This window comes from Leopardus geoffroyi, chromosome X, assembly GCF_018350155.1.
Source record: "Leopardus geoffroyi isolate Oge1 chromosome X, O.geoffroyi_Oge1_pat1.0, whole genome shotgun sequence".
NCBI classification, from domain to species: domain Eukaryota; kingdom Metazoa; phylum Chordata; class Mammalia; order Carnivora; family Felidae; genus Leopardus; species Leopardus geoffroyi.
The window spans coordinates 98,364,066-98,391,407 of NC_059343.1; the positions used below are offsets into that span (position 1 = coordinate 98,364,066).

The 27,342-nt window shown below is 50.0% G+C and overlaps 1 protein-coding gene across 6 annotated transcripts in view; it reads left to right on the plus strand.

Moving 5' to 3' along the window:
- Positions 1 to 13,717, plus strand: part of LONRF3 (LON peptidase N-terminal domain and ring finger 3) — a 40,243-nt gene extending 26,526 nt beyond the window's left edge. For 3 of the 6 annotated variants that reach the window (XM_045473053.1, XM_045473057.1, XM_045473058.1), the window contains 5 exons: positions 1,024 to 1,145; positions 3,006 to 3,164; positions 3,822 to 3,984; positions 5,015 to 5,164; positions 8,034 to 13,473. In XM_045473053.1, the coding sequence (XP_045329009.1) occupies positions 1,024 to 1,145; positions 3,006 to 3,164; positions 3,822 to 3,984; positions 5,015 to 5,164; positions 8,034 to 8,189 (750 nt within the window). In that variant the 3' untranslated portion in view covers positions 8,190 to 13,473. Of the gene's footprint in view, positions 1 to 1,023; positions 1,146 to 3,005; positions 3,165 to 3,821; positions 3,985 to 5,014; positions 5,165 to 8,012; positions 13,474 to 13,493 lie in introns of those variants that run through there. The other 3 variants (XM_045473054.1, XM_045473056.1, XM_045473055.1) reach the window with 3 other exon arrangements.
- Positions 13,718 to 27,342: the final 13,625 nt, after the last annotated feature.

The window sequence follows — 27,342 nt, forward strand, 5'->3', positions numbered from 1 at the left end:
CCAGGCGATGGCAGTGGCTGAGAAGGCATCCTAGAAGCAGATGCTGTGGGGTCCCAGAAAATGTTCTCGTCTATCTCTGCGTGTTCACACAGGGTCGCACTTACACCATTTCCAAGAGAGAGAAATATTTTATTCTAATCGCGTTCACTGCAGAATAGACACACACAGCCCATACTGGGAAAGGAAAAATAGTCTCGAACCAGCAATTTTATACTCAGGAGCTCCCCCTGCTGGGTCTGTGTGGGTAGTGTCCGTAGCAAACAATTCGCAGATGTTTTTAACTCCCATGGTCTGGTTCACACAGCTCAATTCCCTCTACCTACGGATCCCTGGATATGCATGAAGTTAGTTAGGGGTGTTTGGGAGGATAGTAATAGTGACACTCGGGCCTGAGTTCGGTTCTGAATTCATGGCTTATAACATAATTTCAGTGATACCTAGATGGTATATTTAAAAAACAAATAGACACAATCCCCAGTATTTAGCTGTTTTGTTTTGTTTTGTTTTCAGCTAAAGTTAGAGGGGGAAAAATATTTAGACTGGCAATATCCAGAAGCCAAGCATTGAGGTGGGGCGGGGTGGGGGTGGGACAGGTCAGGAAAAGATCAGTGATGGACAGTGGCTTTCTCGTTCCCTGAACCTTTAGACCACAGACTTCCAGCATATCCCAGATGGAGACCATTTTTGCCAGCTTGTAAATGCAGTAACCAATAAAAGGAAAAGGAAGGGTTTCCCCCCTTTTTTGACAAGAACATAATCTCAACTTGAGTGTTTTGGGAAAGCTAAACTTTTGAAACTTCAATGCGGGTCTTTTCCCCTTGTTAAAGTATTTTTTTCTAATTATAAAAGTAATCGCATGTAACATCCAGAGAATACGTGCATGATGATGTTACCAGCTGCTAATGTGTGGGCCCAAATTACTCTCAATGTGTGGTTGATTCAGCTGTTCTGCTGATTACATGAGAAGTGCTTTGTGGTTTTCTGATGGCTGCATAATGTCTTGGTGCCCTGTTGCCTCTATAGTGCTTGGCATCCAGAAAATATAGCAAAAATGTCATAATGGAAGAGCTAATAGCTAAATTCCTGCCAGAAGAATTCAAGGAACGCAGGCGGCTTTATGAAGAAGAAATGGAAGAACTTTCTAAGTACGTATATGCATCTCTTTTCAGTTTCACTCATAGCAGCTCGTAGAACTGAATGTGCACGTTTCTCCCTAACTGCTCACTTAGCAATATCGTGCTGGTAGCTTGATGTTGGCCTCGGTGGGCGTATCTACACTATATAGAAATTGGCAATCGCTATGAGCCGGAGCTTTCCACCCGCCGACAGCCAGTTGTTCGGCAGTTGCCAGCACGCCCCTGAAGACGCATAAGCCAGACCACTGACCAGGTCACGTCTTGGCGCTAGCAACTGGGTGTCACTGGTAGGAGCAAACCGAAGCAGCTAGATCAGGGGAACTTACACAGCGCGCGGAAGGTTGTTTGCAGAAACCTCAGAAGGTGCTGGGAGGTTAAGAACCTTGGTGTCAGCCAGACCTGGGCTCGTGACCCAGTTTTGCCACAAAGCGAGTATCCTTCAGGACCTTAGGCAGGTCACTTGACCTGTCTGGGCCTCAGTTTCCTCATCTGTAGCTTGGGAATAGTTAAGTCCTTACCTCATGTGGAAGATCACATGAGCTAGTGCACAGGAAGCACTCAATACGTGGTAAGAGTAAGGCTGCTGCTTGTTACAGGCGTCCTCTGCCATGCACATTTGTGGCTGAGGGGTGAGTCTGGAGGTGCCCGTAGGGCTCCAAGCTCTCTGCCTGGCTGGAAGGACAGACCGCCTAGCAGAAACAGCAGGAGGCGTTCTCTCACTTCTGCGTCTCATACCGCTGCCCTCCCACCTCCGGATCCCCAGTAGGGTCCTCGCAGCATTCTGGGGGCCAGGTTCCCGCTCGCAAAAGCTGCTCTGGTTTTCTGCCCGCCCTGTCGAGCACATTTCTAAACTGCCACTGGTTCGTTTGAGTGGGCCTCTCGCTTCGAATACTGTGTTTTCCTGAGAAGCCAGAAACTAAATCCTATTGTTCTCATTGACTTACAGTAGATCTAGTCAGGGCATCTTTATTTTTACTTCTGATTCTTAAATTCACCGCGAGTCTCTCTGAGCCCTTGTCTCAAATATCATTTAATGCTTTATTAATAAACACTGGAGTATGCCAAGAGGGATTTCTCTTTAAAGAAATCCTAAACTGAATCCTCTGGGGGATTTGGGCAGATGGTCTTGTATCCATTGATAAGTTCCAGTATTGGATTTAGCAAAGAAGAGAACGGTGATCCAGGAGGAGCTGGCCCCATTGGCGTGGTTTCCCATCAGGCTGTGTGCCTGCTTCTTCATGGACACTCGAAGGGTAGACCCCTGGGTCCCGGCTCCAGACCTTATATCCCAGTGTCTCTGGGGTGATGCAGCCCAGTTGTCTGGATTTAAGGGCCCCCAGTGATTCTGACGCATGGAACGTCACTGGGCTAGAGGACACTTGCCTCTCGTTCTCCCTCCTCCTCCCGGCCGGGCCTGCCGAGCAGACCTTCTGGGGGCTTTGCAAATCTGTAATGCTGGTGAGACCTTGCAGAGATTTTCCCACCATCCCCCTGGAGAGCTGGGTCCGCTTTTACTGCCAGCAGGACACCTGAAGAGATTGTTCTGAGTAGAGGGCACGAGAGGAAGAAAGAACTATGAGGTTTAACTGTCACCCACAATGTGAAGGTACTAGAGGATGTTTTTTAAGCCAAATTGGAATGTACAGAATGTCAGTTTCAATCTCTTAGCTCTTAGGCTAACCTCTGCACCAGTAATGGGACTTAGCCCATAGTGTTGGTTACATCTCAGTATTTGTTTTGTTTTAATCAGCCATCAAAACCTGAGGTCCCCTGGCCTTACTGTGGGGGAACCACAAAGTGACATTTGACCAACCTTTTTGTGTTCTGCTTCACGGCTTTGAGAAATCTGTCATTTGCTCTTCCTGACAGCTTGAATAAGAACGTGCCTATTTTCGTGTGCACTATGGCCTACCCCACGGTTCCTTGTCCCCTGCACATTTTTGAGCCTTGTTACCGTCTGATGATCCGTAGGTGCATCGAAACAGGTACAAGACAGTTTGGCATGTGCCTTGGAGATCCTGTCAAAGGGTAAGTGAGGAGCTACGTGAGTAAAGGGAGATTGGGTAGAGAGGGATTTGGGCTTATTTGGGGTGCCCCCAGGAGATAGGGAGGCAGAGCTCCTGAGATTTAGCCAGCTCACGACCGTGAGCACCCATAGAGACCGGGGTCTCTCTGGTTCCTGGTTTACCATGTAACAGGCTGCCTATTTAAAGGAACCCCAAGGATTAATCTTTTGTTAAACGAGTGGTATATACTATAAAACTTGTTTTGCTGTAAGACTGCGGGACCTGGAGTCCCGTGCGTGGGTTCATGTTCCGGCTCTAACCTTGGAGCAAGTTTGCCTTTGGGCAAGTCACTTAACCTTTCTGTGACTCAGTTTCCTGATCGGTAAAGTGGGTACAATGATAGCGGGCGTGTTGGGAAGATTGGTGCGTTAATGCACGTAAAGCACTGAGCACACCACACGCAGTATATGCTCAATGAATGGGAGCAGTTACATTATTACAGGAAGATTTTTCTTGGCACAGGCGCTGCCTGTGGTGTAGTTGCAGCTGTAGCCCCCGGGACAGGCAAATAGGCAGAAGTCCCTGGAGGCACAGCCTGGGGTTACAGAAACGGCTGGGGAGCCAGGCCGCAGAAACAACTCACCAAAAATGTACTTTCTTACGCATTCCCAATAAGCAGGTTTGCGGAATATGGCTGCATCCTAGAGATCAGAAATGTTCAGTTCTTTGCCGATGGCCGCTCGGTGGTGGACAGCGTAGGCAAGAGGCGCTTCAGGGTCCTCCATCAGGGCCAGCGAGATGGTTACAATACAGCCGACATTGAATACATTGAAGACCAAAAGGTGAGGGTGGCCCGTGCCAAGAATCCCAGGGCCAGGCTATCCCTGTAGCTTGGCGGGCAAAGGTGTCTGCAGAAGAATTGCTCAGCGCTGTCGGGGGGGGGCCTTGGGATTTCTCACCAAATGGCTGCAGCGACATCGAATGCCGCCGGCTTGCCGTTCGATTGTAGGATGGCAGCAGGAGCACCCCGTGCCCTGGCTTTCCCCCTGTTCAGTTGCTGAGTTGCATTCCTGCGTAAGAAACGCCAAGCCAGATCAACAACCCTGGGGCCCGTTCAGCCCAGGGGTTAGGTTTCTGCCAGAGATACCGAGGGATAGATCTGGGAGTGATATCTACACCCACGTATTTTATGTACCAATTCGTTTATGTTTTCAAACCTTTCATTTTGAGATGATTGTAGATTCACACGTACGTTTGTATTTTTAAATGCGCGACCCGGCTAAGGGTTCTTCCCTATAACGCGTCATCCCATCAAGGAGAGAGGTAACGTGTCCAGTTCATCCTTGGTTTTCTGGACTAATTGGAAGAACAAGAAGTAAATAATCCCACGTTCATTTATATTTACATTCACCATATAGTATAAGGTTAGTAAATGTTCGATCGACGAATGAAGGTATTGGACTTAGGAAATAGAGTTACACAGTGAGAAACAGACACACCTGTGTCCCTCTTCCCAGTGGACACTGGGAAAGCAGATATGAAACGTGAAAAGGAGAGAGGCATAAGCTAGCATAAGCGAGCTCAACAGCACGCCTCCACTCAGGCTAGTTCGCATCTCTGGTTTTCGGTCTATCTCGCTGTTTCAGCTAATGCGCCCGGCGGAAACTTTCTTCTTCCTCCGCACTCAGCAGTAGTCACACACAGCCCACCCTCTGGCTGAGGAGCCTTTCACACACCACACAGGAGAAAGCTGGGTGGGCGAACCTTCCTAGGGACGCAGGCCGGATGCCCAAAGGGAGTCTGGTGTCAGCAGAAGCTTTGGGAGTGATGGAGAAGGGACAGAGTGCTTCATTTCCACTTTGATACTTTCAGGTTCAAGGAGAGGATCAGGCTGAGCTCATGGGATTACATAACTGTGTCTATGAGCAAGCGTCATCATGGTTTCATTCGCTCAAAACCTCTCTGAAGAATCGGATACTCAATCACTTTGGTCCAATGCCAGAGAAAGATGCTGATCCTCAGGTATATAAACATGTCTCTCTGTAATGGGCTGCCCCCAGCAGATGAGAGAGCCCGGGGTTTGGGATTGGGTGGGCGCATGGTTGCCATTCAGCAGACCGAGTGCAGAGGGGGAGATAGATCCAATTTGGTACTGTTTCACCGGGCAGTGGGCATCAGGGGTAAGACTCAAGGATCTGAAGTCGGGATTGGAGTGATAAAGGAAAGCCATAGGAACTTGGATCCCAGACAGGCTTTGAGACATAAGTCAGGTGAGAGATTGGGAACATAGACACCATCCACCAAAGAACCTTCAGTGGGAGCCCAGATTCACACCATGGTAATGTGTTGGGGTGACAAGATTCACACAAAGGCCAAGCTTAAGAGAAGGGTATCCCGGGAGCTGAGACTAAAGGCTTCTATTTCATAACCGTCACCCCCGTTGCTGCAGGAGCTAGGAGACGGCACCAGTCGCCTTACAGGATTCCAGCTGCCAGACCGCAGCACCTTCTCCTCTCTGGGTCCCTCCCTGCTTAGCCCCGCAGATGTAGAGCCTTGTCATTGTCCTCATCAGGGGTGAGCAGGTCCTGAGCAAACAGACCCAATCTTTAAATTTGCCCTTTGCCGAGTTATACTAGAAAGCAGTTGATTAGGTGCTACTGGGTCAAGTCTGTTTCCTGGGGGAACAGGCCCACTTGAGAGATCAAGCTGCAGATCGGAAGCTCTTCAGGCAAGTGGAGATAGTTGAGTTTCACCAACTCAACTTTGGTTGCCTGATAAATCGGACAACACTGTCTCTCTAGGACGAGGCTGGAGATCACTTAGTCAAGTATTTGCCCACCGTCGCCCTTCCTGCATTCTGAGCTGGCTCCCCTACATCATCCCCTCCGTGACTTCCTTGATTCTTTACTTACACTCATTCCTGACTCTGTCACAGTCATAAGAATGTGTATGTTCTGATTTCACTGCCAACAGACTGATCCTTACCGCTCTAGCTGTGTGACCTTGGGTAAGACCCGCCCCTTTCTCAACTTGTCTCCCAGCTCTGGAATGAGGGAGGTGGATGAGGAGGTCTCTAACGTCCCCTCTTCCTCTTGCATCTGTGGCTCCAGAACACCAGTCTGTTCCCTGATGGGCTGAAATGTCTCACTCTCTCCAGACCGCAAAGGTGGCTCCTTTGCCTCTGTGCAAAGGCATCGTGAATGTTGAAGGGAGCAAGGCCAGTCAGTGCTTCCCAGTGACCCAGCTCCTGGCTCTGGGCCACTATGACTCAGGACTACATCAGAGCTCTGAGCAAGCTCATGATCAAGTTTAATGTTCCCCTTCACCTTCTGGAGAGCATTCTCCCTCAGTCAGGCAGAAGGTAGCGATCGGCGATGATACAGCAGCTTTCATAAGAGAAAACACAGATGCCACAGAGTGATTCATAAGGGCTCGATGACACAGAAAGTTGAGATCTTGGTTCATTTCCTTTCTTATTAGAACTGTTCTCACGTTGCTTTGGCAGCAGTCGCGCCAAAAAAAAAAAAAAAAAAAAAAAATCATCCAGTTTGATCCAGTCAGTGCTGCAGCCCCGGCGGTGCCATTAATAAGAAAGTTCAAAGCCTCAGAAGGAGGCTTCTCAGAAGCAGCCACAAGTGTTAACAGCAGCTTAAATATCTTTGTTAATGGCCCTGGGAAAGACAGTTTAGAATATGTCAGTTTCATATTCAGAACTAATAATAGGAGGGAGAGCCTGTTACAGATCGCAGTGAGGGACAAAAAAGAATTCAAATGAAGCTATAGGCACAGAGAAGCCAAGAAGACGGCAAGGTTTGGGAAGAACCAGGTGAACCCATTTGGAGGCAGATAATCCCATGTGTAGGTGGTCTGACCAGGAGGTGGTTGTCCACAGTCCTCAACCAACCTTCCGGAAGTTGTGGTTGTTTCAGGCTCCATAGGAAGTAAGTCACCAGTGTCTTAAAATGTGTGGCTGGGAAGCTGCTGACAGACAGAATTTTGGTGAAGGATTCATGTGGGATGGGAAAGCTCCTCATTAGAAAGAAACCTGGGGACGTAATACATTTCTGACATGAATGTGTTCTCAAACTGGAATGTTTGCAAAGGGGGGTTGCTGTGCTTTGGGGCTGTGGACCACAGGCTCCGGTTTCAGAGGAGAGGCTCGCGGTGGCCTTGTACAGCGGCATGGCGTATGTGGACTATGTTGCCTGCGGCCAGAAGCAGGGAAATACAGGGCGTTAAGAGACCTGCCAAGCCCAAGGGATCATGGGAATTGAAGGCCCATATGCTGTTAGGTGCCCGTCCCGAGAACCTGAACAGAATCTTGGAAGTGGACCAGACTGAAGAGTGGCTGGGAAGTATAGCGTATCTGTTAGGACACCGATCTGTTTGCTTTAACAACTACTAAACGTGGCCGTAGCTTGACCCAGGTAGAGGGCTAGGGCAGCTCTGTCCCGTGAGATCATTCAGCGACCCAGTCTCCTTCATCACAAAGCTCTACCATCCTTAGAATGTCACCCCTGTCTTCCCGATAGAAGAAGGCCGGTCACCACCGTGCTCACGCGCTAGCTAGGGGCAAGAGAGAAAGAGTGAGGCGGAAGGCACATGCCCCCTTCCCAGAGCACGGCCCCGAGGTTTCGGACGTCCCTTCCCTTTACATCTCATTAGCCGGAACTTTTGTCTCGTGGCCGCCCCTCGCTGCCGCGCAGTCTCTGTCTTCTGGGTGGCTGTATGCCCAGCTCCGAGAAGGGGGGAAGTAGACGTGGGGGTAACTAGCCGTCTGCCCCACACACAAGCAGTTCCACCTGGGATGTCTGCCTTGCAGCTTGGGAAACCTGCAGGCCGATCTCACTTCTGCGGGAGTGGGGTGAAGCCGTGTGTTTCTCTGTTGTAGGTGAGCCCGAACGGTCCAGCCTGGTGCTGGTGGACATTAGCGGTTCTTCCACTGGAAAGCCGAGCTCAGCTCCCGTTCCTGGCGATGAGGTCCTTGAAGGACAGACTGAACGGGATTCGGCGAGTCCTGGCCTTTATATCCCGGAACCAAAACTAGCGAGAGCGGATCGCTGAGGAGAAGCCCCCACCCTCCCTGCCGGCTTGGGGGAGTCATCTTGTAAATATATCTAACTGCAATAACATCTTAACAGAAGGAAGTATCAAACAGGCATTTCCCTGCTGTCGATCGCAGAGAGGGATCGTGTAGAAAGGCCAGAAGCACGGGGCCTGTTTGAAACTTCCTGGCTGAAGATGCTTCTTGACATGCTGCACAACTACATGCTCAGCAGAGGTGTTTAAGAGCCCAGAAAAAAAAAAAAATTCATTTGGTTTTTGACATCCAGTGTTCTGGAAGTTTAAAATGGTTTTGCTTTCGTTTTCTTTCTCGCACAGATAAATGTGTAGTTGAAATGTGAAGCACACATTCTGGTAACGCTGCCGCGTTATTTTCACGGACTTGGGTTCTCATTCCAGGTGGTTCGGGTTTTATACGGCATTGTGTAGAAAAGAATGTTCATCCTTTCCGTTTTCATAATTTATTTTTTTGGCACCACCGTATCCCTTTTTTCTACCTGTCTGTTTGTAACTGTTTAAGTGTACGTTACTGAAGAGCCAGTTGCTTTATTTATTAACGTGGTTTGCCATCTACCCAGGGGGAAGGAGCAGTGCTAGCAACGTGCCGTTTTCGCTTTAACCACATTCTGCTGTGTTTGATCCCGGTTCGCGAACCGTTTTTGTATCTGTCCCATTGGATGTGTAAAGGAGGTTCGGAATCACGCCGAGACCATCGCTCGTCACGGGTTCCGTGTTGCTTTCGTTTGGAATTCAACAATATAAAATACCTAAGCGATTTGGCAGGCGTTATGGAATAGGCCAGGGTGAAGGAAAACAATCCATTTTCTGGGTGGGACACCGACCAGGGCCGAAGGAATGATTGCTCTTGAATGAAGAGGTGACTCAGAGGGGCGTCGTTTGTGAGTGATCTGTTTTAGGCATTTATTTTCAGCAATCTAATCAGAAGGGTCTCTCCCCTCTCCCCAGGGTTAGTTACCTGGCTGGCGCGTATGAAAACACATGATGAAGGGCTGCCGGTCATTGAAGGCGGAAAGAAGCTAGTAGAGACAGTAGAACCCTTAAAAACACAGACACGCTGTCTTTCGGGTTTGTACATCTTTTTCAAGGAAACAGACGACGAACCCGTGGTTTTAGCTAAACGCTGCCTTCCCTCCTAGCTGCTGCGGGCCAAAGATTTCGACGTAGGGGAAGAACAGTGGGTAAGAATGTAAGAGGGAGCCCTTGTTTAGCTTGCTTAGTGCTAGTGTGGTTCTGTCAGTGCCAAGAGAACCTGAAAAAGACTGTTGGCGGGGCGGGGGGGGGGGGTGTCCCAACGACGGCGTGAGGAGATTAGGGCAGGCGAGAGGTGAATCACCCCATCTGTACCATCGTGCAAACTATCCCCCCACGTGATCCTTGGACGGACCCAGCGCAGCCCATCTACTCCTTCGAGGAGAGGTGAGTGCCTCAGATAATCGACCTGACTTCTTCCCACTACCTGCAGCCAGAAACAGGGGAGAGAGTATGACGTGATCCACGTAAGCTGAAACCAAATGATCCCTTCTGAACTTGCTAAATGGGTGCTGGATTGTCAGAGCGTTGTGTTGTGTTACCAGGTTTGATGTTCGCAGCCGGACTGGGCCGGCAAAGAATGGACGTATAGGCGTGGTTACTGCCCAAGCAAGCTCTGCAGGGCTCGGGGAGCAGGGAATTAAGCGTTCCTCTTCCGGCTCGGTGCCCAGCCAGCCAGAAGGTCAGAGCACAGTCCTCGTGAAGTAGTTTCCTGTCATCTCGTGTAAATGCAGCAGAGGGAAGGTCGTAAACATCTGCGCTTGGTAGATGTTTTCCCTTGTGATTGAACTTCTTCTGGGCCCCAGTTTCCTCATCTAGCAAAGGGTAGTGACCAATGCCCCGTGTAGGGATGTTAACGGACATTATATGAGGTAACGTATGTAAATCGCTTAGCACAGTGCCTAGCACCTAGGAGACATCCAAAAAATAATAGCCGTGATTAGATTGTTCATAGTTACGGAATATCATCAGGGGCCCACACTTGCATAAAACACTGCCTTTCCACGCAGTACCCATATCTGCCCCTTTAAACTTGGTTGGGGAGATCCCCACCACTGATTTTCAGACCATAACTTGATGCTTTACAGTTAATTCCTTTTGGAGCCACGTCTGTTTGGGAAAACGAAAAGACTCGAGAAGAGATGAGGGTCAGAGACAAGGGAGGCTCCTGGGCCAGCCAGTTTTCCCTGTTCCAATAAGATTAAAAAGCAGTGCTGTCTGGAGGTCTAGAATTCCCAATATAATGGAAGCCTTAAGTTCTAGCTCCATTAGAATAACCAGCTCATCCCTCCTTGCTCTCCAAAAAGTATTAAAAATCTTGGCCGTGCCAGGGTGAACGGGTTTCACAGTCTGACTTCTGTGCTTAAGTTCATGGGATTTCCTTATGCTGCCCCAACAAATTTATTTTGAACCTGCTGTGTACCAGGTACTGAGCCAGGCGATTTCACATATGTGAGTTCATTAAATCACTTATTCTGCACAGCAGCCCTGTGAGATCAGTTATCACGCCCAATATCACAGATGAGAAGGCTGAGGTTCTGCGATGTTAAATACTTCGTCCAGATAGCACAGTTAAGCAGTTACTAGCATAGCCAAGATTGACGTTGAACCCCTTCCTTTGCATCTGTTTAACATTTTAAACAGTTTGTGTTGCACGTAATTGTATTAAACAGGCATGGCAACTGAGTCACCAAAGCTCCCCAGAAGCTCACAGTTCAGATGGAAGCTGCAGGCTCAATAAAATTCAGTTACCTCACACACATTTCTACTTAATCTCGGTAGAAAGGGAAGTTTGATTTTTTTTTCTTTAAATAAAGTTCCACATCCTAGAATGTTCCATGTCGGTAAGTGAGCACCTAACTCCAGCAAACGTAGATCTTGGCTGGAACAGAGTTGCCCTGTACGTTCAGTGGCCTAAATAGACGTTTGGGTTATTTTATAGCAAGCTCTGGTTTCAGCAGTGGTGGGAGGCAGGGTGCAAGGCTAAGCCTTGGCTTTCTGTGGGATGTACTTGAATGGGGCAGTCAGTTGAATGTGGCCATTTTCGCCACTTATAAATTGATTTTGCTGCAAAGCTTGGGTTTGAAGAGAATACGGAGAAAAGACATAAAGCTAAATCTAGGCCAGAAGTACAAGACTTCCCCCTTGGTAGATAGTGCCATTTATTTGGTTAATTTTCCTATCATGACCTAGATTTTTTCTGTGTATGTATATATATATATGTATATATATATATATGTATATGTGTGTGTATGTGTGCGTGTGTGTGTATATATATATATATATATATGTATATATGTGTGTGTGTGTGTGTGTGTGTGTGTGTGTATACACATTAGGTACCAGGCAGATACTATGCCTTTCTGCTTTGTACTGTACTACCACTGCTAGCTAATAACCAGCAAAATGTAGAAAATGAAAAATGATAAAGCTAATTTTCTATAGACAACCTGGAGAAAAGAGTGCTTGCCCCTGACTTAATGGGGGCAGAGAACTGACTATTTCAAGAATTTGCCTTTTCTGAAAGCCGACTGCTTCCCGCCCCGTGGGGCCAGTCGAGTCGCTGCGTGTGTGGCGCTTCCAGCTCTGCCTGCGGGGCTGGCCTGGGCTCAGATAATCCCCTGTGACTGGCCGTCGGAGTCGCGGAGCTCCTGAGGCTGGCTCACAGCACCCAGAGGTCTCGTACTGTCCACAGCCTACATGCTGTTGATGGGCCAGAATCCACTGGGGACAGTGTGCCCCTTGCCAAACTCCATTTCCAAGATGGGAGTTTTATTCAGGGACTCGTTCCTTGAGTTCCCAACATGTTGACTTTGCATCCGTTTCCTTTTATCAAGGCAGAATCATAGCAGAGGGGTTGGGGCAAGGATGCAAATGGAAGGCAGCCCCCATAGCGGAAAAGAATAGATCTTTCAGCCCATCTGGGGCCTGAGGGATGAGGTTGATTTACGATTGAAAACAGTTCTGAAAAGCAGCCAGCTGCACGGGGCTACAGCTTGGGGCCCTTCCTTAGTGCAGAGAGAAAGAAGGAAATGGAGTCATGTAAGATGTACACATTCAGTTCCTCTTAGAATGATAGCTCCCACTGTCCAACTGTTTAATAATCTGGATGGAGCACATCCAGAGTCGAAATGAAGACGTTTTCACTTACAAATAGGTATTTTGCAACGCGCTAAGTTCACCTTGAGAGAGAAGTGCCTGTAATCTCTGTTCCTGGTGTCATTTTAAAGCTTTCGCTTCATGACTCTGTAGCCGTTTAAAAATTTGTCGCAGCAAATGTGATTAACAGAAGTTTACAAAGCAGCACTGTAGCTTATGTGTTATGTTCAAAGTTGCCTAACGTTTAGCTAATGTAAAAGCAGCAACAATAAACAACAACAAAATAAAAGGAGAGCAAATAGGTCAATGTGGCATCATAGGCTTATCTGAGATAAACTAGTTCCATCATTTTATGCAGTCCTCAGTAATGCCCGGATTAAAATATCAAGCAAGGCATTCAAACAGTGGCAAATGTGTCTGTGTATTTGTTATTCCAGTTGTTTGTTAAGCAGCCATTTTACTCTTGCACTGTAATAAACTGAAAGGGGAATTAAGATAATGCTTTCTTCCCCCCATATTGCTGTTCAACTACCTCTATATGCTTGGTTTCTCTTTAGGGTTTTCTTTCCTCCAAATCTGTACAAAAGCAAGATTTCAGCTCTTCTGCGTTGTCATAACAATGTGATATAGACAGTCTCTGTGAAAGCCGTTTGTTCATTAGGAATGTTTCCCGTTGTCTCACTTTGCATCTAACAGAATTCTACCCGTAACCTTAGGGCAAGAATTACCCAAATAGGTATCGTTTTTTGGAAGCCGAATAGAAAGGAAAGCTATTGGACCATTTAACTTGATCTCTCGTTCCCGTTGCTTATAATACGTTTGACCGGAAGACCTCTGGTCCCAGTAGCCTTGCACTTAGACACTAAGTTCTTATGTACTTGACAGTGAGGCCGGTGCGAGCTAATTAATGTGACTGATGTGTTCTGAAAACCTTGCCATAAACTGTTTTAAAAAATGCACCAGAAAATCTTGTTATTTACAGAACTTTGTCGAAGCATCTTGCCAATAATCCGCCCCTAGTTTACTTGTTAAGTCCATTCATATACTGGGTTTGCTTACAGCGGAACGCGCTACCTACTGTGTTTTCTTTGGCATTATAAAACATTTGTGAAAGTAAATGACGTTGTTTTTATTTCAGTTAAACTGTTTCTCAACGATGGGCTGTAGCTCAGGCCCAACGCGTGAACCTTTTGACAGGAACACTGGTAAAATTGACGGGGGCAGGGAGCGGTGCTGACCGAGCGGAGACCAGCAAGAGAGAGTCAGCAATGCCTCGTCTTCTCAGTACCTATTGTAGTCTCCTGCCATCAGTGACTTTGTACAAGTTCTGTTCTGCCCCTGGGGGGGGGGGGGGGGGCAGGGTGGGAATCCAAGTGGAGCGGGACAATAAAGATAAAAGGATAGCAAACTCCACTTGGGCCTGGCCTTTGTGTAACAGGGCCCTTTGGGTCACTGAGAAAAATGAGAACTCCTGACCAAGTAGGTCCCAGAGGAAATGCCTGGCCCCGTTGGACTTCTGTGCCCAGGCCGCCACTCTCTGGTGGTCGAGAGACAAAGCCCACCTCGGCCAGAGGCACACCCTTCCCTCCCAGGCAGTCCTGCCCAGAAGGCCTGCGCGACTCTGAACCACCCTGCAGGCCTTGAGCGAAGCCGAAGCTGCCACTTTCTGCTTCCTCTCTGGGATCCAGCCTGGCTCCGCTCCTGTGAGTTCTCTCAGGCCAGAGATGTCTCCCTGGAAGGAGCCCCCAGTCTCAAAATGAGGTCAGAGCAAGAGAAGGAAAGAGCAAATGGCCTAGACCCACAGGCTACCAGATAATTTCAACTTTCCCTTCCTCCCATGACTTCATCACCCCCAGGAGGGGCTGAGGGGGGATGGGAAAGGGCCGGCGTCCGTACCGCCCACGTTGGCTTCTTCCAGGGAATGCAGAAATGCCCCCGCTGGACTTGTCCGCATTCAGCCCCACGTGAAGGCATGCCCTGGTCAAGGCAGGAGAGTGCAGGCCCCAAGGAGCCCTGCCTCTGGATCTCTGAGCCCCTTTCTCCTCCCCTTTCCGGTTTTCTGTTGCTGACTTCCCCATCTCGGCCTCTGCTCGCATTGACCGGCCATCCACGTTCACCGTCCGCTTTTATACACACGTATTAGCAAGTGTCGCTGTTGCGTTAGAAAGCCCCAAGGAACCCTTTCTGCCTACCTTCTCGTAAGTCAACTTCAACGATTTCTGGGTGCCACAAGCGCAACAAAATTTTAAGTCCTGAAATAGCCCGCTCGCCCTAAGGCCAGCTTTGCTCTAAAAATCTTGCTTCTCTCACATTTTAGAGGGAACGTTACAGGAATATGCAGCAGAATCATGGGGACGGGGAGGGATCACTGCCCCTTTGGCCCATCGGGATACCTGTTGCCACTCCCAGCATACAACTACATTTTCTGCTCCTCCTACAAGCCCAAACGAGCTCTTACATGAGAGGACCAGCGGTTACGGTTGGGGGGGGGGGGGCGGGGACGTCGTGCCCACACACGGCACCGAGTTCTTCTGTGCAGGCCATCTGCAGGGATGCGTTCACTTGGAAATGGCTAATCGTGACGACTGAAGTTGCTATCTTTTCACCTCCCTCTGGGCAGAACTCCACGCATCCTCTCAAAGTGGCTGGATTTGGCCTCCCATCCCGATGGGGGACGCCGTTTATGCCCAAACCAAAACTGCTGTCACGTGCTCGGGAAACACGGGCCCTGTTCTTCCACTCTGGGGCATCCAAAAGCCATGTCCACCGACTGTTCACTGCATGCCAGGCCCTTTTCTAGTTGTTTTTTGTTTTTGTCTTAACATTTAGCTTTTCATGGGGCGCCTGGGTGGCACAGTCGGTTAAGCGTCCGACTTCAGCTCAGGTCACGATCTCGCGGTCCGGGAGTTCGAGCCCCGCGTCGGGCTCTGGGCTGATGGCTCAGAGCCTGGAGCCTGTTTCCGATTCTGTGTCTCCCTCTCTCTCTGCCCCTCCCCCGTTCATGCTGTGTCTCTCTCTGTCCCAAAAATAAATAAACGTTGAAAAAAAAAAAAAAAACATTTAGCTTTTCATTCTACACCATAATCTACAAAGTAGATCCCTATTCCCATGTTATAAGTGACTAATTGCAGCCCAGGGCGGTTATGTGACTTGCCTTTGGTCACATGGATTAAGCCCTGGGCAGTCTGATTCCAGAGCCCACACTCTTAACTGCTACTCTGAGTCACCCATCATGCAGTGGCACAGACCCAGGAGAGGGACTCAGCTCGTGGCTACCCAGGGGGGAGCTTCCAATAATAATGACAACAAAGCAGCAGCCATAGCAGCTCCCATCTGTTGAATGCGAGCTATGCGCCGGCCACTGCGTTGAGCGCGTTCTTATTCAGTCCCGAGGCAGATGCCATCGTTACCTGCCCCCCCCCCCCGCCCGCCGCCCTTCAGTGGGGAGCACACTGGCACACTGTGGGGTCAGACAGCCTGGATTCCAAGCCCGGCCTCCCTCCTCCCTAGCCTCGTGGCCTTCCACAAATTGCTTTCTCTTTCTGAGCCACGAGGAGGAGAGTGGCAGGCCTCGATTCCTCTGTTCTAGTGTATTCTAGTCTAGTCCCCCCAAGACTGCCCCTCTTCTGTCTTTGGAGCCCTCCTCTATGGAAGGCCTGTCTCCCTAGTGACCACGCACTCAAGGGGCGCCCCAGTTGTCAACAAGGCTTGCCCAGCTACCTCTTCCCCCTACCCTACCCGCTCCCGTGGCTGCTTGGAATATTCTGTCACCAAAGTATAAACATAGATCTGGAGATTCAAAAGGTAAAATGAAATGAGAAACTTCAAATGCTGCAACCCCACAGTTCTAGAGTCGTACATCTCAGAGCCGACAGAGGCCTTAAGGAATGTAGCTCGGTTTCCGGCCTTAGCCGGTATTGTTGTCCGTGAGGCAGTAGCCAACATATTTGATCCTCATATTTGGTCCACACTCTACACACTAGGGAGCGCTCCCAGCTGCCCCCCCCCTCACCCCACGGATGTTCGGATGGGGGGCGGCCTGGACATGGAACTTTCACTGGGAAGAACAAGGGATTTGTTTATTTATTTGGGAAAGAGCACGTGAGCAGGGGAGAGGGGCAGAGGGAGCGAGAGAATCTGAAGCAGCCTCCACGCTCAGCACGGAGCCCGACACGGGGCTCGATCCCACGACCCTGGGATCATGACCTGAGCCAAAATCAAGAGTTGGAAGCTCAACCGACTGAGCCACCCAGGTGCCCCCAAAGAATTTTTTTTTTAAGCAGCTGCATCCTATTTGGTAAGGCCCCTTTGGGAATTATTCTCTCTCTGTCTCTGGTTCCCCCCACCCCTACCATCCCACTGCCTCGCCTCTTCTCTTCAGATTGCTTCTCCGCTCAAGGAGCTTTTCTCTCCCACAACCTGCTGCTCGGGAGAAACTTCCACCCCACCCACAGAAGTGTGGGTTCGGTGGGTCTGAGTCAGGCTGCTTTAGGCAAGAGGAATCCTCCAGAAGCACGTCTACCAGTTCAGACACCCCTCCACTTGCAGCCATTTAGACAATCACGAAGGAGTTGAGATCCATATCCCAGCCACGAATGAAATCAGATTTGGGGATCAGAGGTTAAAGTGTAGTGGTGGAGAACACAGACTCTAGAGTCAAACTATTCAGGTTAGAATCTTGCCCCCTGCCGCTTACTACACATGTGACCTAGCAGGTGATTAATAGTTTCCTCTCCTCATTTTCCTTTGTCCAAATATGGCCTTCTTGGGGCAGGACATCAGAAGGTTTCCCTATAGGGGCTCCTGGGCGGCTCAGTTGGCTGAGCGTCTGACTCTTGATTTCAGCTCAGGTCCGATGATCTCATCCAGTGCCTGGTCTGTCTCCATCTTTCCTCCATGTTCTTAAAGCCCCTGAATGAAGCAGCGTCCCCAAGAAGGCTCTCAACCCAGTCCTTCCTGCCAGAGGCCAGATGCCCGAAGGGGAGGGGTTTTGTCGGCCATCAGCAATACAGGGCTAGAAGGCCACAGACCTTCTAGAGTTTTGACGGTGGGAAAAAGTGCTTTGGGTTTTCCTTGGAGCAGGTCGTGACGTCTTGCTGGTTCCCTCGTTAATTGATGAGGTAAACAAAAACTGTAACACGTGTTCAAAAACTAAATCAGTGAAGTGGGAAAAGAGTCTTCTGGCGCTCGTGTCTGCCTCAACGGCAGATGCCTTGGGTGTTCACCGGAGGCCTTTCCACCTGTAGGAACTGCCAGGAAAATAGAGGCTCAGCTGCCATGGCGGTTCCTAGTTCAGGCCCCTCCGCAGGCTGTAATACCTCCAATCCATTCACTTATTAAGGGCGCAAGTGTTTACGGGACACATTCTACGCTGGGCGTGGGGCTGCAGAGACGAGCACAACACCGTCCGTGCCGTCGAGGGGCTCACAGCCTGGGGAGGGAAGCATACAGCATCACACAGACCATTGGTGGCCCGTCAGAGGAAAGGACCTAATGTTGCCTGGGGAGGGGTTCAGGGAAGGCTTCCTGGAGGAGGTGTGCAGCAGCTGACTCATGAAGGATAAGAAGTTTTCCAGATGAAAGAATGGAAAGGGGTTGGAGGACATTCCACGCAGAAGAAACAGGGGGAAAATAGCTGGTGGCCTATAGGGAAAGTACTGGCCAGTCATAGGGAATATCGCGAGCAATCCAGCCTGGCAGAGCACGGGGCTGAAGGCTTGACGGCGAAGCAGGGGCCCAGTTTCTCTCGCTTTTGTTTTATCCTGATGGAGGCCACCGGCTGGTCTCTGGGGAGGCCCGCGCGGCAGGCTTCGGGGCAAAGGAGAGCCCGGCTTGCTGACCGAGTCGGGATTCTCCGCGTAACCGCCATGGAAGACCTGGCGGCACAGCCTGACTCCCGGTGCCGAGCCCAGCAGCCCCCGCAGGGTTCGGACCGGAGGAAGAGAAAGAGCGATCGGTGGTAACGAGAGCCAACGTCTAAGATTTCGGAAATTTTACAAGCCAGCCCTTAAACACAGCCTTTATTTAAAGAGCAAGTTGTGTAAACTTACAAATGAAATAAATTACATTAGACGCAAAGTAGTGAACACCCAAAGCTTGTCACATCCTGATTATCGTACTACTTTTTCCTCTTACCTATGCTCTTGAAGTTATTTAGGCCCTGCTGCGTCTGCAGGGTGGAAACGCCATATAATGGCATGTCGCTGAGCACCCTTCCCAAGTCCACGTTCGGGGATGTCAGGTTGGTAGCAGCACTCAGCCAGGGTGGGAGTATTTGTACCCCCCTAGAAATTACGGCTCCCCTCCCGGAGCGCTGTTGGCTACATTTTTACGAGCACCCCCGCCGGCTCTGGGCCTTCCCTCCTCCCTCCCTCTCTACGCTTCCTTCCATCGCCAATAGCTGTTTTCAGGAAAGAACAATCCTGAAAACAAATTCACATGGACGCGCGAAGTGCCAGGAGTCCAGATCTCTGGGTTGGGCTCGTAGGTGGTTTGTTCTTTCAGCAGAAGTCTTCTGGAGGCAGCACGAAGATACCAGTGAGAGATACTTTTTAGACCCGACTTTTCAGAGGCTGGTGAAATATACATGACAGACTACGATCGCCTATGCTTCTGCCTAAGGTCACCCACCCCTTCAAACCACAAGGCTGAAACTAGTCCTCTTGCCGAGGATTTCAGTGGAATTAAGCAGTTGAATCCCACTCACCCCCGCTGAGGTCGTGACAAAATGGATTTACATTTTGTCCCCAGCCGGGAACTCCCAGCTGGAGAAGTTTCCTTCCACCACCACTGCACAAAGATTAATAATAATAATAATAGCAGCAGCAGCTGATATAAATTGAGTGCTTACTATGTACCTTACCACTCACAGCAGTTCTATAAGGCAAGTACTATTACCGTCCTCGTTTTATTTATTTACTTATTTATTTATTTATTTATTTTTAAGTTTATTTATTTATTTTGAGAGAGAGAGAAAGAGAGAACCCCAAGCAGTCAGTGCAGAGCCTGATTTGTGGGGCTGGAACCCACAAACCATGCGACCATGACCTGAGCTACCTTGAAGTTGGACAATTACCCGACCGAGCCACCCAAGTGCCCCCGCCCTCATTTTATAGACGAGGAAACTGAGGCTCAGAGAGGTTAAGGAACTTGCTGAAAGGCACAGAGCAATCGAGCACTGGAGGGAGATATGAATCCAGGCAGTTGGTCTGCTTCCAGAACTCTCACTTCTCACCCTGGCAGGGAGCCGTCTCCCATCAGAACTGTCCTCATGGCCCTTCCCATGGCTTGGCTTGGGCTCATCCCATGCTCTCTCTGACCAGCTTGTTCTTTCTCCATGTCCATTTCGCGGTGACACTCATAGGGGCTTAGCTGTAAGGCTGAACTTGACTGTTACATGAGGAAATCACAGAAGCTGAGAAAGTCCCCGATCATTGCCATTGTATGGTCCTTCCAATGTATTTCTATTAATTTTTTTAAACGTTTTTATTTATTTTTGAGAGGCAGAGTGTGAGCGGGGGAGGGGCGGAGAGAGGGAGACCCAGAGTCCGAAGCAGGCTCCAGGCTCTGAGTTGTCAGCACCGAGCCTGAGGCGGGGCTCGAACTCACGAACCGCGAGATCACGACCTGAGCCGAAGTGGGACGCTTAACCGACTGAGCCACCCAGGTGCCCCTGATCCTTCCAATGTACTAAAACAAACGAGGAAATGCCAAAGATAAGTTCACAAAATTTGTGATAATACAAACATTTAATGCAGAGCAGTTTAATGCAACGGAATTTTGCGATTCACAAGAGAAATAGGGCATTGTTCAATGAAGATAGAGTTTCAGTTTTGCCAGAGAAGAGTTCTAGAGATCGGTTGTGAATATTCAAGAATGTGACTACGCTAATACTACTGAACTTTACACAAAGATGGTTAAGACGAGGGGCGCCTGGGCGGCTCAGGCGGTTGAGCGTCCGACTTCGGCTCAGGTCACGATCTCACGGTTCGTGGGATCGAGCCTCGCCCCTCGACCAGCTTTGCGCTGACAGTGCAGAGCTAAACAGAGCAGTTTAATACAGTGTAGTTTTACTAGTTACAAGATAAACCCAGGATTTACGTAGCAATTCGTTTGTACCGAGCTCTGCGAGAAATGCTCTGGAAAGGGAACGTGAGCTTTACGTTGAAGGATGAGTGGTTTTGGCTGGTCCGGTGGGTGAACCTCTGTGAATGTGTGAAAAATAGTCTTGTTTGCAAGATAACCGGCCACATCAAGGACCTTCGTGAGTGTAGGGCCTTGACGAATGGCTTTCTTAGCTGCCCCATCCATGTATTGCGCTCCGACGTAAGGCTTCGGGGAGTGGAGGGTCCCTCAATTCATGGTCACTCCACTCGGTTTCGGGGCTCTGCCTCTCACTCTAGCTTCCACAGAAGCAGCACAAGCTTGAAGGACCTTCCAGGCCGAGGCAACCTTGTCCTGACATCTGGTCATCTGAGCAGATGGTTGAAACTTATTTCATCATTCTTTTTTTTTTTTTTTAATTTTTTTAATGTTTATTTAGTTTTGAGAGAGAGCACGAGCGGGGCAGGGGCAGAGAGAGACAAAGACACAGAATCCGAAGGAGTTCCAGGCTCCAAGCTGTCAGCACAGAGCCCGACGTGGGGCTCAAACTCACGAACTGCAAGATCATGACCTGAGCCGAAGTCGGACACTTAACAGACTGAGCCACCCAGGCGCCCCTCATCATTCTTTTAAAAAAATTTTTTTTTCAACATTTATTTATTTTTGGGACAGAGAGAGACAGAGCATGAACGGGGGAGGGGCAGAGAGAGAGGGAGACACAGAATCGGAAACAGGCCCCAGGCTCTGAGCCATCAGCCCAGAGCCCTACGCGGGGCTCGAACTCACGGACCGCGAGATCGTGACCTGGCTGAAGTCGGACGCTTCACCGACTGCGCACCCAGGCGCCCCCCCCTCATCATTCTTTATATTGCTGCACCTCAGTGGCTTGTCACCACGATTGTGTCACACACAAATGTGGAACATTATGTATCTGCTCTCTAGAAAAAGGCGCAGGCCTGAGCGCGCGCGCGCGCGCGCGCACACACACACACACACACGCTATTTTGAATACACTTTGCATCAGTTCACAGACCTCCGAACCCAAGGAAGTCCATTCGCGTATTTTCTGTATAAGAACTTGCTACGCACTGAAGTCCACAGTCTTTAACAGGAAGTTCTAAGCCAAAACTGTTTGAGGCCACCGAGTTTACCACGAGAGCCCATCATATTCCAGTGACTTGGTGGCGGGTTAGCACATCAGGACAATATGCTAAGTTTGTACTTGACCCAAACTCCCAACTTGCTCAGTTTGACAAGCTTGAGGACCGCTCCCCCACCTTCCTCTGACTTAGTCTCCCTGGTGGGTCGGCTGTTGCTAGAATCATCTAGCACACAAACAAATGCAGAGACTCAGCAAATCTCCCCGGGGCCGCTCTGCGTAAAGAGAAAACATGTATAGGGGCGCCTGGGTGGCACAGTCGGTTAAGCGTCCGACTTCAGCCAGGTCACGATCTCGCGGTCCGTGAGTTCGAGCCCCGCGTCGGGCTCTGGGCTGATGGCTCAGAGCCTGGAGCCTGTTTCCGATTCTGTGTCTCCCTCTCTCTCTGCCCCTCCCCCGTTCATGCTCTGTCTCTCTCTGTCCCAAAAATAAATAAACGTTGAAAAAAAAAAAAAAAAAAAGAGAAAACGTGTATAAATTGTTCTGCCTTTGCGAAGCAGCTAAAAGCCCTACACATGGGCACGTATATCTGGGGGCCTCCCGGCCCCTTGGGTCGCGTCCATCGTCCGCCATGCTCTATTTGCTCTCTCGCTTCGGACCTGGGCCCTTCTTGGAAACAGTCTTTCTCCGACTCTAGACTACGACCAATTGGACATTCACTTCCTGTTTTATGCATCTGGAAGCCTCTGTCCCTGTCTCACTACACGGGAGCCCTCCTGTCTCGGATCCCTAATCCTATTTCCACCGGTTTCCCTGCTTTGCTCCTTTAGGTCTTATTTTCCTGAGGCTTGTGCGACACTTCTCCGTTCTTTTGGTCTCGGCTCCCCTCCCCCCCCCCCACCCCCACCCCCCAAAGCCTCTGCCTGGCCCAGCATTTCCCACAAATGGGCTGTGCCTTAGTCTCCCGAAGAATTCCACTGTGGCTTTTCAACATACACGTGCATTTAGATTATGATTCCCTTAGATCTCAGCTTCGCCAAAACAAAAACAAAACCCACGACGGAGACCACGCTTGCCTGGGCGAGCGTCGCACAATGTGTACAACCGTCAAATCACTCTGTTGTACACCTCAAACGAATACAACCTTGTACGTCAGCTATAGTTCAAGAGTAAGTTTTCTTTAAAAGAACCCACAACTCAGCGGGGGGGCCTGGGTGGCTCAGTCAGAGAAGCGTCTGACCCTGGATTCCGGCTCAGGTCCTGATCCCAGGGTCGCACGATCGTGCCCTGAGTTGGGCTCTGTGCTGAGCATGAAGCCTGCCTGAGATTTTGTCTCTCTCTCCCTCTGCCCCTCCCTGCTGTTCGTGCTCTCTCTCTCTCTCTAAAGTAAATAAATAAACAAACAAACATTAGATAGATAGATAGAAAACCCCACAACTCAGGAAGCCACGTTGATACATTTTTAAAGCCTAGTCTGACTAGCCTTCTGTCATGCGCTGGTTTCCCCCATTCAACACCCGTCCACGGCCGGGAGGAGCATCACATGTCTCCCGACCTCTCCCACCCCCAAAGCCGTGGAGCTAAAGAATAGAACGTTCCGTCTACTTGGCTAAAGGAAAGGAGGTCATCAGATTGAGCCTGGGGGTGTGTATGTGGGGGCTCGTAAACAAAATAACATCATTTGATTCTTTTCAAACAGCGTTTTAGCTAGGTCAGGTCTTCCGACAGCCATGCATTGGGGGGAAATGAAGGGCTATCAGTTTCCATAACAGGATTACGGACACTGGCAAAATGAGAGCTAGGTAACTCTTGGGTTAATATTCCTCGTCGACCTAAAAGTACATTGCGAGAAGGAAATAGCGTATTTCTGATCATGAAAACATGACATCTGTACCTAGCCTTTTTAGATCAACAGTGGAGCATATACACTGGGCTCGTTTTCAAGGGTGGTGTGGACCACATTCTGAATTATTTTCTCCAGAGCTTGTCTTGAGGAACACGATAGTCAAACGTTCCCAAATATCTTCACCCATCTGGCACTTGGGGCACGAGTTGATACTTGTGCAGGAACAAGGTGCCATTAGATGTGCCCATTTGGAATCTAATAGCTCATCTAGAAGACTCTAGGATCAGGAGGTTTACGAACTCCGGGTGTCTTAATTTGGGGACGTGCCACCGCAAAGCATGCTGGCACCTCGGTAGAGAACTGGTAGAGAAGAGTCGAGCGCCACGTCAAGCCGATAGTGCCCAAGGCAGGGTAGCAGACCTGGGGAAATAAACATTTGTTCCTGTTGTGGGCTGAACTGTGTCCCCTGCAAAATTCGTATGTGCAAAGCCTCACCCCCAGCACCTCCGGATGTGACTGTAGTTGGAGATATGGCATCTAAAGAGGTGATTGAAGTAAAATGAGGCTGTCAGAGGTGGCACCCATCCCATCTGACCGGTGTCCTTGTAAGAGGAAGGGCCACGTGAGGTCGCAGTGAGAAGGCAACCGTCTGCAAGCCAAGGAGAGAGGCAGGAGAAATCTGACCTTGATCTCGGACTTCCAGCCTTCAGGACTGTGTTATTTTGTCATGGCAACCTTGGCAAGTATACTCGGTCCCTCTCTTTTACTTCCCAGACTCCAAACCGCCTTCTTGGGGGACTTGGAGAAGTCTCCATGGACGAATATTGGTGGGAGGCAAGGCCTGGCTAGCTGCAGCAATGGCGGACATCAAGGTGGAGTTTCCAGTTCAGTGATGAGGGTGTCTAGGGGGCAGGTGGTCATGTTGGGTGCCCAGCGGCGACAGCTGCGGCGGTGTCCCGAGCGGGCTACTTCTGTCACGTGCTGGTCGTCATTCTACCTGGCGCTGGCCTGGGCTTGGCTCCCTAGCTCCCCCAGGGACCCTGGGAGCTACTTAGAACCTTTAAATAAACACATTTTCTCCCTTAATCGGTTAGAGATGGTTTCCGGGGCTTCTAATCGAGACCGGAAACCGCTATGATTTCAGGCCTACATCCCTATCCCGAGAGTAAGTCGACTACAGATACGACGACGAAGCGTCAGGGACATTCAAAGTTGGAAGGGCGGTGGCCTCAAGGATCTCTCAGGACTCAGGCAATTTGAGCAGTGCTCCGGCCGTGGAAGGTGCTACCAAGGGGAACACCCGCCCTGAGTGAGATGTTTTTTCCTTTTGCCTTCCCTACTTCCCCTTGTCCTCCTCTTTTGGGTCCTTCTTTTTTATTCCTCGTCCTTGGGCCCACTCATGCTTTGACGAGGCCGCTAAGCTCCACAGACACTGTTCAGCCCTAAGTGGGGCCCTTGGGAGGATGGGAGCTGTGAGCCCGGCTCAGTCCGGCTTCCCTTGGGAAGGAAAGCTGCCCCAGGATGCGCCCCCCCCACCCCCACCCCATCCAGCCCTTCCTGTACTCAGCTCCGGGGACTGGTGGATAATCATAATATGACATCATTTCTGTGTAAACTTTGATTCTCTATTACGTGGAAGCTGAGACACAGGGGCAGCTTTTGTGGCCTCAACCCTTGGGCCGAGAGCCTAGTCCTTCACTGCGAGGTTTTTCACGTGACCTCAGGCTTGTCCCATGTCCGCTACCTGCAACCTTCCTTCGCCACGTCCGATCGGTTCCTCGGCCTTCCTCGCCTCGTTCCAGCCTGCGGAGTGTCCAGGCACGACAAGAAAGTGAGTCCTTGAGCAACGGCAGGTACAGCGAAGGGGTCATTCCTGGATTATTTCTCCCGTTGGGGAACTCAGTGGGAGTATGGGACCGAAGAACTGTAAAAAATACAAAACAGCACAAAAAACCCGGGAGACAAATCGAATGCGTCTGGGATAGAAGACTTTGGAGCATTCCCCAGTGCTGGAGAGCACATGCTCCTTAGAGTTTACCCAATCCCTCATGGAATAATTTAACTTAAAAAACAAAACAAAACAAAACAAAGCACTTTTTACTGGGGGGGGGGGGGTGGGGAAGGTCAGTAAAGCAAAGGTTTCTATAGCACCCTGGCCGCCATACCTCTTGTAACCTATGGAATCGTTACATGACCAGGTACAAGTAGGTCAGAGAAGAGCCTTATGGGAATTGGCTGACCAATGGTTCTCTAACTGGAATAAATGGAGGCTAAGGCCGCTCACCAACGAGGAGGCGAGGAGGCATTTACAAATGCCTGAGGCCCTGTGCGTCAGTCCTGCTGCTGGGAGGGCCTGCGGCTGGGGGAAGGCTGCGGGGACTGGGATTATCTGTGCTGTGTGTGTGTCTTCGGGATGGGGGGCAGCGGGAGGGGTGCCCTAAAGAACAGAAGAATAAATCCCGAGCAAGCAGAAGGGCTAAGGCTTGAGTCTGGAAAGCCTGGTGCTACTCGGTTGGACTCGGTGATTTTCCCTGACGATGTGCTACCCGGGTAAGAGTCGGGCGGGCCTCTTTGTTTTCGAGGTGAGGGAGGCAGATGAGGACACGTGTGGGCAAGAAAGCACTGGAAGACCAGGATGTAGGAGCTGGTAGGCACACAAAAAACCCACAAACCAAAACCAAACCGAGGGGACCTGAGGGCTGAGCAAGGTTAAAAGGGCTAATCTGTCCAGTGACGCATCCCTTGCTGCCCTCATTCTCCCCCATCCCACGACCTGTGACAACAGCCATAAGGTCCCATTAGGCCTACAAGTGTCAGGTAGAAAACCGATGACTGTGGCGCCCGGGTGGCTCAGTCGGTGGAGCGTCCAACTTCGGCTCAGGTCACGATCTCGCGGTTGATGGGTTTGAGCCCCGCGTCCGGCTCTGTGCGGACAGCTCGGAGCCTGGAGCCTGCTTCGGATTCTGTGTCTCCCTCTCTCTCTGCTCCTCCCCTGTGTTCTCGCGCGCGCTCTCTCTCAAAAATAAATACACTTCAAAAAAAAGTTAAAGGAGCACCTACCTGGGTGACGCAGTCGGTTAATCATCCGACTCTTGATCTCGGCTCAGATCGTGAACTCACGGTTGGTGGGTTTTGAGCCCCGCATCAGGCTCTGTGCTGATGGCAGGGAGCCTGCCTAGGATTCTGTCTCTCATTCTCTCTGCCCCTCTCCTGCTTGTGCTCTGTCCCTCTTAAAATAAATAAAGTTAAAAAAAGTTTAATAAAGAAATACACATTTGGGGGGGGAAAAACCCTTGATGATTAATACAGAGACTTCTAGAAATGAATACCCACCATTAGTTTCTTTTATCGTGGCGACACCTCAGCAAACCAGATGTAAATAGATGAATCAACCCACTTTGGCTTAGTGTGGGCAATTGCAGAGCATTATATAAGGCAGCTATTTGATTTTGCTCCTGCTGATAAGAACAGGATTGGACTTAGAGATATTTGTTTCCAGCCTGGGTTATACAATGAAGGAGACGCGCACGCGCGCACACACACACACACACACACACACACACACACTCTATTTCCTCAGCATCCTGTGGGAGGAAAGTCTGTCACCTGATCAACATCAGCCCCATCAAAGGGGCCGGAGTCCCCAGTCTCGCCAACCACGCCGATGCCGAGACCACTTCCCGGACCCTGGGAAGTTGTGTCTCTGTCAACTTGCCCTTGTGTCTCAGAACCCGCCTCTGCCCTCCCCACCCCGCACACAGCACGCTCCCTCGGGCACCTCCTATGTTGTCCGTGATCACATTTGTCCGAGCGAAGGTAGGAGTGAAGACTGAGAAATGGTTAACTTTGTAGGAGTGCCAGTGAGAGGCATCAGTCGCGGCTAACAATCAGAGCTGCCGCACTCAGGCGTTGGCTCTAATACTGAAGTCCAGGGTCATT